General features: G+C 36.8%; 1 protein-coding gene across 1 annotated transcript in view; it reads left to right on the plus strand.

Annotated features, from left to right (window-relative positions):
- Positions 1-11,743, plus strand: part of BPNT2 (3'(2'), 5'-bisphosphate nucleotidase 2) — a 37,763-nt gene extending 26,020 nt beyond the window's left edge. The window contains exons 4-5 of the mRNA XM_070630558.1: positions 3,960-4,121; positions 5,752-11,743. Coding sequence (XP_070486659.1) covers positions 3,960-4,121; positions 5,752-6,023 — 434 coding nt within the window. The 3' untranslated portion in view covers positions 6,024-11,743. The remainder of the gene's footprint in view (positions 1-3,959; positions 4,122-5,751) is intronic.
- The last annotated feature ends 531 nt before the right edge of the window (positions 11,744-12,274 follow it).

Here is a 12,274-nt window from a genome sequence, read left to right on the forward strand (position 1 = left end):
CTTCTTAATGTACTTGTTACTGCATCGTATTACGTGACTTATAGTATCTCATCTCACTGTTAATGGTGCTTAAGATGGTTAAGGTGGTCATGACCAGATCTCTGTTACAAAAATTATTTTGATTCTCTTGTTGCCAGCAGGTAATCTGGAGAGATATTGTGACACCATTTGAGATTGAGATTCTGTTAAATCTTTTACTTAATAGTTTTAAGATCTATTAAACATGTAAAATGGGATTTTCTAATTCTCTTGTTTTTTTCTATGTATGTTAGTTGGAATTCTGTAGAGAAGTTTCTTCATCAACTGGAGTTAGTTATTTATCCTGAAATGTAGTTCCTACTAGAAAGACAGGAAAATATTTAGCTCTTCCTTTACCAATTTTCAAGTAAGGCATTAGAGTAAAAACTACCTCCCGTGCGAGTAGCTGTTATTTTTGGGGGGGTGGGGGGGGGTGTTGGATAATATTCACCTTTGAATATCCTTATGATCTCATAGATTTTTACATATTCAATGTGATTCAAACTGCAGTTATTATTTTTTAAGTTAAATTTGTTCCTTTTCTTGCTCACTTTTACTAACACCTTTAGTAAGATTCTGTAGATATCATTATATGGTCCTTTTCTTTAAGTATCATCTGTTGGTTCTCTCCTGTGAGTAACAATTAAATTAGCTTATTTTAGCCTCCTTCTTGACCACTGCCCCATTTTAGTGAATCAGGTCTTTTTGGATGTTTATCTTTCTACTCTACTGTTCAGCTCTTCAGATTTAAGTGGAATCCTTTGTCACCAATCAACTATGAGATAACATTTATTTACCTTTATTCTTCCACCTTTATTCCTATTTTTGATTTCCTCTTAAATCCACAGTTAAATTTATTCAGTGCTAACCACTGGTGCTTTTGCTGAGATTTCCTCGATCATCCCTTGGTTGGATAAAACTTATCCCCTAATAGATTACTTCAGAAGAGCTTGCTCATGGATGTGATATTACCTGAGTTCTTACATGTTAAAAGCGTTTTCTATAACCTTGATTCTTGAAAGACCTTGGCTAGTTATAAAATCTTTGGTTCACATTATATTCATTTCCTAGGGCTGCTATGACAAATTACCACAACCTCGGTGGCTTAGAACAGCAGAAACTTGTTTTCTGGTAGTTCTAAAGGCCGAAAGTCTGATATCAACATGTCAGCAGTGTTGTGCTCCCTTTGGAGGCTCATTGGAACAATCCTTCCTTGCCTCTTCCAGCTTCTGGTGGCTCCAGGCATTCCTTGCTGTTCTTTGGTTTGTAGACACATCACTGCAATCCATGCCTCTGTCTTCACTCACTTTGTCTGTGTGTTTCTGTGTCTCCTTATAGGGACACCAGTCATTGAATTTAGGGTACAGTCTAATCCAGAATGACCTCAGCTTTAATTACGGCTGCAAAGACCCTATTTCCAAATGGGGTCACATTCTGAAGATTCTGGGTAGACATGAATTTCAGTAAGGGACCATTCAACCCACTATACACCTTTTTTCTTGGTTAACTGGTAAAAACTGTTTAACTGCTGTGATACCTGTGAAGGCACACATTGAATCTTGCTGGCAATAATAATAAGGCTGATAACCTGATTTTCTTTCCTTTGTAAGTGGTTTGGTCTTTTTGCTTGGAGTGCCAAAGAACTTTAAAGTCTAATAGTAGAACTATATCTCAGATTCAGAGTTGGCATTCTGGGCAGATGTCTACATAATATGTCATAGTATATCTCTCAGTGTGGACATTTAGGTCCTCTTTTATTTCAGGGACATTTTCTTGAGTCATAATTTTAAAGATTAGTTGTATTTCATTATTTTGCTTTTCTTTTTCAGAGACTCCTAATATATGTATGTTGACTTTTCTTTCACTGGCTTCTCTATCTAGTTTCTCTCTGGTCCTTTATCCGTTTACTTATTTCACTTATTTTCTGCTTTTCTCGTTGCTTGCTATACTTTTTGGACATACGTTTGTCCTTTGTATATCATGTGATTTAATGCTAAGTCTTCAGTGATTTTTGTCCTTTTTTTTTTCAGTTTCTTTCTTGTGTTATGTGAGTTCCCATTTCATATCTTCCTATTGTTTATCCACCTTTTCTGAGTTCTTGGATTTTTGTATTTCATAGTGTTCTTTTCATTTTTTGTTGCTTATATGTTTTTAATCATTTTGGAATGTTGTCTTATAGTTTTCGTCTGTAGAAATTTTTTAAGTAGCTTGAAATGTTTTAATCTTCATTCCCTGTGTTTTCTTCATGTTTTTCAATGGACATTGCAGTTTTATATTTCTTGTTCATATTTGGGCCAGCTACTGTAGAATTGGTGCGAGGGTGGTGGCAGAAAAGGACTTTGGATGATTCTCAGTTCAGGTGCTTTCTTTTCTGTTAGCGTGAGGAAGACATTATCTTTATTATCAGGCACCTTTTTTTGTTTTCACATTTCTTCTTTCTTGTTTGATCCTGTCTTGTTTCAGTAGCACCCATATCTTCAAACCCCTTCTTTCTCTTTGGTTCTGTTTACTGTCTTCCAAATTGTTTCTCTTTTGGAGAGACGTCCTCAAAGACGTCATACATCGTCCATTGTGTTCTCAAGACTACAGTTTTTATTCCATGTATTTTCCGAGCCTCTTCTCACTGCTCTGTTGCCAAGTTTCAGACCTACTTTCAGTAGTTCTTGTTTTAGATGGAATCTTTTCCTTCTGGGAAGAAATCCTGCCTGATGTTATCTGGCTTCTCCCATCACCGAGAGTCCTCTGACCTCTTGGTACTTCTGTGAAGCTCCTGCTGCCTTCCTCACGTTGGGGTTGGCTGCGGTACTTATTCTGCTGATCTTTGCTATTGACTCCCTTTCCTTCTCATAAATTTGTGTTTATAGCTAGCCTGTGTATCCTACTTATTCATTAGGTATTGATTAAGGGTGTTTGTATTTTCTCTCTTTGTTGCTGTGTGTGGTTTTTAGAAATAAGTCTGAAAAGAGTGCAAGAGACTGCCATCATCCTTGAACTCAGAAACTCAGAAACTCAGAGTCTGTTAATGTTTTTGATATTTTTCTGCAGCCAGGACTGAGTGGTAATGCAGCAGCTTTCATTGCTAGCCATGGTGGACTGTATTTTATCCCATAGTGAGTGACTGCCAGAACAACTATCTCATTGGGATAATTATGAGTAAATTTGTTTTCGTGTATGGTTTAGTTGTGAGTAAAGAAAACTTGCAAACCAAGAAAAACATTTCAGGCCATCTCTGGGGTCTTCTCACCTTCTTAAAAATTTTTGTTCTAATTTGAAATCTAGAGCATTTTATACTCTCTGGTAAGCAGGTATATAAACCTAACTCATTCGCCTCTTTAACTGTTTTATGTTTATAAAACTCCTTAGGAGATTGAGCCAATATGCAAATAATTGAAACCAAGAATATATCAGAAGTAGAGGTAGTATAGGAGAAAAATTGATTTTAAAATTTGAATTATCCAGGGTAATTAGTTGTGTTTATGTCATAGGTTGTTGCAGGTTGGGTTCCCCAGGAATTAGACTTTAAGATGGAGATTGGCATGCAGGATGTTTACTAGGGGGTGCTCTTAGGATCACATTTGTGGAAGGGAGGGAAGGAAGTGAAATTACCGTCAAGGAGAAGTTTACTTGCAGTTGGATCCCAGTGAAGACTCAGCCGCCACCGAACAGGGAACCCTGGAACCTGGGAGAGCTTAAGCCAAGTATTTAATAGTCATTTTCTCTGGCTAGGCAGGATTAAATGGCCTTGCTTTGTCTTAATATGTGCCTATTTTAATGTAAAAAAAATATGAACATATTACTCTTGTACTTAGGAAAGAAAGCTTTCTGTTTTAGAAAAAAACGTACAAATAATTCTATGGAAGAGGACATTTTTTCAGTTTCTCTTGATATTTTCACTTCTACTCTTAAGTGTGTTATTAATGGATATTATGTTTACTTTTCAGCATGGGCAATGGTAGATGGTGGGTCAAATGTGAAAGCCCGCACTTCCTACAATGAGAAGACCCCAAGGATCGTTGTGTCTCGCTCCCATTCAGGAATGGTCAAACAGGTTGCTCTTCAGACTTTTGGAAACCAGACTACAATTATCCCAGCTGGTGGTGCTGGTATGTTTCTACTCCCCTGTCACGCCTGTGAAGTGTTCCCAGCATGTCAGGGTTTATCTCAGGAGACAGATTTGGTTGTCCCCATGCCTGGGAAGACAGTGAGAATGGACAGTGTGCTTTTGAGACAGGCATGTCTTCTGCATGCTTATCTCTAGGGTGGGATTTCAGTTGTACAAGCCTTCTTGTTAGAAACAATCTCACATAGAAGCAGACGATCTCACAACAGTGATTTCTCTTCCTTAAATACTACCAAGGCATCTGCCTGTCAGGGATGTTATCAATGGTTGTTTTGTCTGTGATCTGATTTTAAAATAATTATCCTATTAGTTTAACTGTGGAACTATCAGAGAGAGAAGAAAAGATCAAGCACATTACAATGCCTTGTATGGTAGAAGGATGCCGGGAGTCACCATAGGTTTTGTTAGAACAGCTCATTGCTAAGCCACTTTTTTTTTTAAGATTTTATTTTTCCTTTTTCTCTCCAAGGCCCCCTGGTACATAGTTGTGTATTTTTAGTTATGGGTCCTTCTAGTTGTGGCATGTGGGATGCCGCCTCAGCATGGCTTGACGAGCGGTGCCATGTCCATACCCAGGATCCGAACCAGCGAAACCCTGGGCCACTGAAGTGGAGTGCATGAACCCAACCACTCCGCTATGGGGCCAGCCCCACTGAGCCACTTTTAACACACCTAGACTCCTCAACTTGCATGTCTGGGATGAGCCAAACAGTCTGTGCCTACCCATCTTAATGTATATTCTGTACGGTGTATGGTGTTACCAGTGTTATAGATCAGAGGTTGCCGACTTTTTCTGAAAGTCCAGATAGTAAATATCTTAGGCTTTGTGAGACACATAATGGTCTCTATTAGATACTCTCTGATTTCTTTTTAACCATCTTTTAAAAATATAGAAAACCATTTATAGCTTGAAGACTGTACAAAAAGAGGCTGTGTCCTGGATTTGGCTCGTGGGCTTTGCCCACCTTTGTTTTGAGTGCTATTTAATATTACAAGTGTTTTATTTCAAATACATAGCAAATTATGGTCAGAGATATTTGTGCTTGAAAAACCCTTTCAGCACCCTAATAAAGGGAAAGGTAATGCTTATTAACTTTTAAGCCTGATAGTTTTAATTTGCTGATTACGTATATTTGTCTTCCTTAATGTGGCTTTATCATTTTCTTATAGGCTCTCTATTAAGTTGGTTAGGAAAGTTAGTATGCAGAATACCTAGTAGGAAGGGATAAACCAGATTCTAGACCCAGTTTCTTCTGCATTTATTTTATTTTTTAAAATTATGTCTCATTAACAAAGGACTTAAGATAGTAGTGTTATTTTGTGCCCTCATCTTTCAAATCTGGCCTTCCTAGATAGTCAAGTGAAACCTGTGCAAGTTTAGCTTCAGTATAATATTCCATAGGAAATATGTATACAGAAAGTGTCATTCCACAGAAAACAACCAGAAAGTAGATTTAAATTTAAAAAATTATAGACATGTATTTGGTTATACTTGAGAATAGCTTAATAAGTTACTTTGCAGTATATTTTTTGCTCATTTGGGTTTAATGTCTGTGTTGTTGCTGTCTTTAAATCTTTCTAACAGTGACCTAAGTTCTGTGTTTATGTTTTAGGTTATAAAGTTTTAGCGCTCTTGGATGTGCCTGATAAAAGTCAAGAAAAAGCTGATCTATATATCCATGTGACATACATCAAAAAGTGGGATATATGTGCTGGCAATGCCATCTTAAAAGCCCTTGGGGGGCATATGACTACCCTGAGTGGTGAAGAAATCAGTTATACTGGTTCCGACGGCATTGAAGGAGGTCTGCTCGCTAGCATCAGTATGAACCATCAGGCTCTGGTCAGAAAACTCCCAGATCTCGAGAAGACAGGACATAAATAAGCAAGGCTAATTACAAGTCCCAGCTTTTCCAGAGCTGAGCAGTCAGCCTGAAATGTTGGAGGCTTCAAAGGATCGGTGAAGACTATGCATGGTTAAGGCCATCCCAAACTTTTTAAAGTATTTATGAAGCATCAGAGATTTATTTTCCCTGTGATAGGATGCGAGATCAGGGAAAATGGGTTGCTTCGTGTCTCAAGTATTGTCTTTATTTTTGAGACTATTTTCGTACGGTTGTCATACACAAGGCGCATATATATATATATATATATATATATATATTTGTGAATTAAAAACCTATAGCTTAAGTCTACATTGTTGTGAGTCACCATTTTCACATAACATCATGAATCTTCAATATTTGTTAGTACTTTTCATATAGAATTGGGCTGAAGAGAAAGGATTGATTTTGTGTAGATGTTTATACTATTCCTTTACAGTTATATCTCATTGAAAATAAAGTAATTGGGGGTTTTTACCCCTAATTAAGATGGAAAGCACAAGAAGCCACATACTCATTAATATGCAACAAATGCTTTAGTTGTCTGTTACTGATTATTTCTTCTAGATTAAAATAGAAAAAACTTAAATTTTTTTCCTTTGAAATTTTAATAACAGGTTCACCAGCTAGTAGAGAATATAGACATGATGGTTGCGTTGTAATTGTAATTTCTGTGTGTGTTTTGTTTTTATAAAGAAAAGTGTTTGTACCCGTGGGTTCAACATTTCTGCCATCTTGTTGATTTTTGTTTGCCCTGTAGACAGTGCATGGTTCCATCCTTTCCCTCTTGACCAACATTTAGTCTTTAAATTGTAAGGTTTGGACTAAGGTTTCAGGGTTAGCACTAGGATTTTGGTGCATTTTCTCATTAGGGACAAAATATACTGTAAAGCACTGTAAGAATATAATTGATTCTATCATTAATTGAAAATTATTTGACATTACATGAATTGAACTAGCTTTCGTTATTTTCAAAAGCCTTGTTTTAGTAGTTTTTAAAAAATTTGCCGGGTTTATATGTAGAGATTCTCAGTATCAAGAGTGAGTTATGGCAGCTTTTGCCGTGGTTGCTTTTACCATTAATAAAGGGATCTAACCTAACCAAACTCAAGCTAATAACTCTTGAGATACCTTATAGTTGCCCATCAGATTAAAATAATGAAGGTTAAAGTTACTTTCTGATGAGTCTTTTTCTATTCAGAATGCAGAATCTGGTTGGAAGAAAGGTCGTGGCATGTGTCATTGTAAGTAGAACCTTTCTTGATGAACTGTCTCTCATTGGGATATCTGATTTCTCTCACTGTGGTATCTGGAAACTTCACGTAAACAATACCATTATTTCATGTGACTTTGATGTCCTTGTATTCCATAATACACTGATAAGGAGAGAGATTTCTCATAATTTCTTTCTTTTAAATTTTTAACCCTAAAATAACTTTCCATTTATTTTCCTGTCTTGGAGGTAAAATTGACCAAAGAGTGGACATCCTCACCTGGTGGAATGTGCATACAACTTTAGGTTTGCATATTACACTGCACAAAACCCTTTAATTCCTCATGAGGGAATTGAATCTAGTGTGATCCACATAGCCACCTAATCTCTAGCAACCGCTCACAAATCTCATAGGGTAGTGGACCTCAGTAGGTAGGCTTCTGTTCAGTGAAAATTCATTCAAAGTTTTGGTAGTTGGAACACTTGATATTTAAACAGGACTTAGGAATTCTGAACAGCGTATTGGAAACTTCATCTTTTTACTTTGCAATGAGATGAGGAAATGTTTTTTCTCAGGAGAGATGGCAAAGGCATATGCTGTTTCCAGAGTCCTGTGGTATAAGCATTGGTTTTAGTCTCAATGTGTCAAACATAGGGAAATAGGACTGGCATATTAGGAAATAGAATTTAATTGGAGGGTTTTTCCTCAATATGACATGGAAACTTTCTGATTTAATGGAAATGGAACTAGTTCATATTAGCAAGCATGACTGGTTTTATTTTTAATTTCATTAATCTGCATGTAGATAATGACTTGTGAAAGGCTTGTGTTTTATGCAAAAATTAAGACCTTGGCTGACAGTTAAATGCATTATTTTTATAATTTGTTGGGTATACTCTAGTTACTAATGATTTTTAAGTGCTTTTATAGGAAGTTCATTTAAAAAATTGTTTTTGTTTCTAAAAGTCAATATACATTACAGAACTAATATAAGTACAAAGAACAGTATTTATATTTATTTATGTAAGACATTATTGTGCCAGAACATACCAGTAAAACACCTTCATGAGTAAGTGAGGCATGTAATATCTCCCAGAATTACAATGAATAAAATTATTTCTAAAATGTAGCAAAACAGCTAGAGTTTACTTTTAGTGACCCTCACTTCCCCAACTCCTGGTCTTTCGTTTCTCTTTCCTTTGCCCTTATTTACAGCATAATTTGCCCATAAAATTAAGTTTTACATGTCACATTTAGTAAAAGCAGTGACATCAGTAACTTCAGTATCCATCAACTGTCCCGTCCCTCTGCCCTACTTCCTCTCTACCTTGTTCCCTATCTCCTTAGCCTGTTCATGGGCTCCTTTTATTTCTGCTTCTCTTTCTTAAACAATCTACTCTTCCCCAGCACTTACGCTGATTCTCTCGTAGACCTCTTTCTCTCAGGATTGGTAGAACTGAGACTCTAGGAAAGTTCCCAGTGGGAGAGAGCAATCCTGGCAGAGTCCTCGTTGGCTATTACTTTTTACAGACTCTCCTGAAAAAGTAGAGGAAAGTCACCTTCAAAACCACAAAGCTTTACACTGTCAAGTCTAAGCCAATGCCTCTGTCTTTACATAGCATTTCTTCTGACCCGTCCTTCAAAGAGTGAAAACGCAGAAAATACAAGAGAGTTGGGTATATAAGCCTGCTTGAGAAAACTTGCTTTTTTCTATTAGTTTTCATGCTTGCAACCCTATTTCAGTTGAGGTTATAAGGGCCTATAAGATGGGACATATTTGTCTTTTGTGTTCAATTGTTTCCCCCAATTTTAGTGTTTTTTCCTTGATTTTAACAATATTTAAATGAATTATTTATGGCTGTGTAATGAAGAGTTTTGGTTTATGTGTTTTAAGTAACAATTGTGCAGATTCTTCCTGTTTCCTTTGAACCTTGTGCAAATTGGATCAGATGAAGTAGGGGAAGAGCAGAGGCCAAGAAGAGGGTGGAAAAGAAGAAAGACAGCCCCAGGAAGGATAGCAGAGGGAGAGTACAAAGCCACATGTGCCGTCACCCCCATAATCAGGAACTCCACCCTTGTCTCAGATGCTTAAGTCAAAAATTGGATTTCCCTTCCGGCTTTGAGGGTGACGACTCTCTAATAGGGCAAGCCTAAGTAGAGAAAGCTGGGGCGCTCCCCCCAGTTCCTGAGAGAAATATCCAGCTTGCCTCTGCTTGGTAAAACCTTGAAAATGGCCTCATGGAGACAATCTTTTGCAGGTTAAAAACAAATTGTTTGGCTTATCCAACTGCAACTACTTATCTTGGCTATGTGTTGATTGGTCCTGGATAAAAATAATGATTTTTCATTTTAGATCTTGGTTGAATTTAAGATGTGTTTAATTATTTTCAGTATATGCCTACAAAGAGTCTGTCTTGTAACTGTTGTGTAAAATAGACTTAATCTGTCATTTCATTTTTGTCCTAAAAAAAGTTGTGCCTTAACAATAGGGCATTGTATGTTAATAAGGGAAAACAAAATCTTTTTTTAATAGATGGGGAAAATAGGAACTTTTTGCCATTTTAAGATTTAAGTTCTTGTGATGTTTTTAATATTAGAGTTGGGGAAAATTCATTAAAGTTAAATAAAATTGATATAAAATTATTTTTGCATAATCTAGCACTTACAACTAAAATACATTTTTATAAGAACTGGCATCTTGATGTATATAGGTCTGAAGTGATACTTCATCCTTTGGTTTTTAATTTGAATTAATAATATAAGACCAGGATAGATTACATTTTTTAAAAAAGTTTCTTTTTAAATCATTTCAGTGTGCTCTTATATGTTCTCCTAGTCCTCTGAGTCACTTGGGTTTTAGAATTGCTGTTTATTCATGGTACCATATCAACAATTTATTACTGTTAAAAAATACTGTATGTTGTATGACGTAACAAACCAGAGCAGTTCCTAGATGGGGGAGCCTTCTGATTAGCAGTTAATAAGAGGGCAAGAAGCATTGGACTTCGTACTTGAGAAGGAGGTTTTGGTTTATGAGGTGCTGGTTATGTAAGTGGTTTATTTTTATTTCCTCAAAGCCTGGCAGGTGCTTCCATTCCAGTTCACCATTGGTAAAGGCTTACAGGAAAGCTTTTCCTTTGTTTAAATTATTTTTAAAGTTGGGCAGTGTATTAATTTTGTGGGAAAATGAAATTTATAAGTAGTTTTCCTCTGAGATAAAATAACTCAAACTTTCAGAAGCCAAGGATGATGAAAAACATTAAAATAACTTGTTATATATTGTGTTTGTCGGGGGTCCCTAAAGTATTATGATTAAGGTAATTTGTGGAAATTGCAAAAGCAGAAACTATGAGGTTTGATTGGTAGTATGTTCCTTTAAGATTCTTTTTGAGGTGTATGTTATACACAGTAAATTATTCAGGAAAGACTTGCTCATCCTGTATCTTTTTAAATAGGAAATACAGCATGCCAAGCCATCATTAGATCAGTTAGCCTGCAAAGACTTCATCTCTCTCCCCAAACTTTCTCTTCTAAGCCATCTTCATCATTTATGTTGAATTAAGGAGGGAACATTTATGGACTTCAGTTTCTGTGTGCCCTTACGTCCACCACTGGCAGTAGCCAAAGCTAGCTTCATAGTCTAACAGGAGAGATCATGTTCTGCCATCAGGAACTGTGATGCTGCCCAGTGCGTTTTTTTCCCCCATTTGATGGTGTTACTTAAGTTTCTAAATGTGTATACACTACACAAGGGATTGACTTTACACTAAAACTATGAAATGGTGTTCCCTGCCTATGTCCCTGCCTGTTGAAACTTTGTTTTTTATCATCCTCACTTCCTGTCAATCTCTTTCTTATAATGGGCTAATCATGGAGGGGATTAGAATAAAAATAAATACCTTTGACTATCCCTTCCCCTTTGACACATTTAAAGCTGTAGAGGAGCTAGACCGTTTCCTGTTGCTGAGACACCAGAGTTTTCCTTTCTTGGCGTGCTATACCCTGCCTCACCCACACCACCAAATTTAAGAGTCCCGACTTCAACCCCCTGTGGGAAGTAGTCTCCTCCCGCCATGTCTGTAGAGCAGTTTGTACCCCGCCATAGCGCTCAGTTTTGTATGTGCTAGTGTAAACTTCTTAGGGACAGGGGTCATGTCTTGGTGATTTTTGTGTTTCCACCTCCACCCCAGCAGCTAGCCCAATGTCTTGAACAAATAAGGTGCGTGATGTCTCTTGAACTAAACTGAGTAAAAGGTTACTACTAGCATTAGGATTTCTCATGCCTCAGTTGTGTCAGCTGGTTGTTTGTTTTGTTTCCTCTGCAAATATTTATGATTATCACCTCAAAAACACTAAATTACTTTTAAGAGTTTTGCTTTCTTTACTTCGGATGCTACCCCATAGCCAATTAGCTCTAGAAAATGTCATTGCCTCAAATTAAATGATTATCCCAAACTCTCTGCCAAACTGAAATTTGAATTTTCTGAATAAATTGGTCATGTCTGAAAGAGATGATGTGCTGTGTCTGCTTTTTCGTCCCTTTTTTTTTTTAACTATGGTGAAATATACGTAACATAAATTTACCATTTTAACCATTTTTAAGTGTACAATTCAGTAGTATTAAACACATTCGCAATGTTGTGCAGCTGTCTGTCACCACTATCCATTTGAGGAAGCTGCTCATCATCCCCAGCAGAAACTGTACCCATTAAACAGTCACTCCACACTCACCCCTCCCCTCAGCCCCTAGTAACTATCCTGCTTTCTGTCTCTGAAGGCATCTGCTTTTGAATTCTTAATTTTATGGGACGCAAAAGTCATCTGTTTGAGGATAGGTGTACATGACAAACTTGACTATAACAAAAGTAACTTGAATCCTTCGGTAGATTTTTTTAAAGTAATGAAGATGGAAGATAGAAAAGAGCGAAAGAAGAAAAGAGCAAAATTGTCGGTAGGTAGTTAATAGAAAAAGTGTGATGAGAAAAATATCCAAGGCTTTTGTTTTCCTCAAGGCTTGTAGATAATAAAAAGATGTCATC

This window comes from Equus przewalskii, chromosome 8 (assembly GCF_037783145.1).
Source record: "Equus przewalskii isolate Varuska chromosome 8, EquPr2, whole genome shotgun sequence".
In the NCBI taxonomy this organism is placed as follows: domain Eukaryota; kingdom Metazoa; phylum Chordata; class Mammalia; order Perissodactyla; family Equidae; genus Equus; species Equus przewalskii.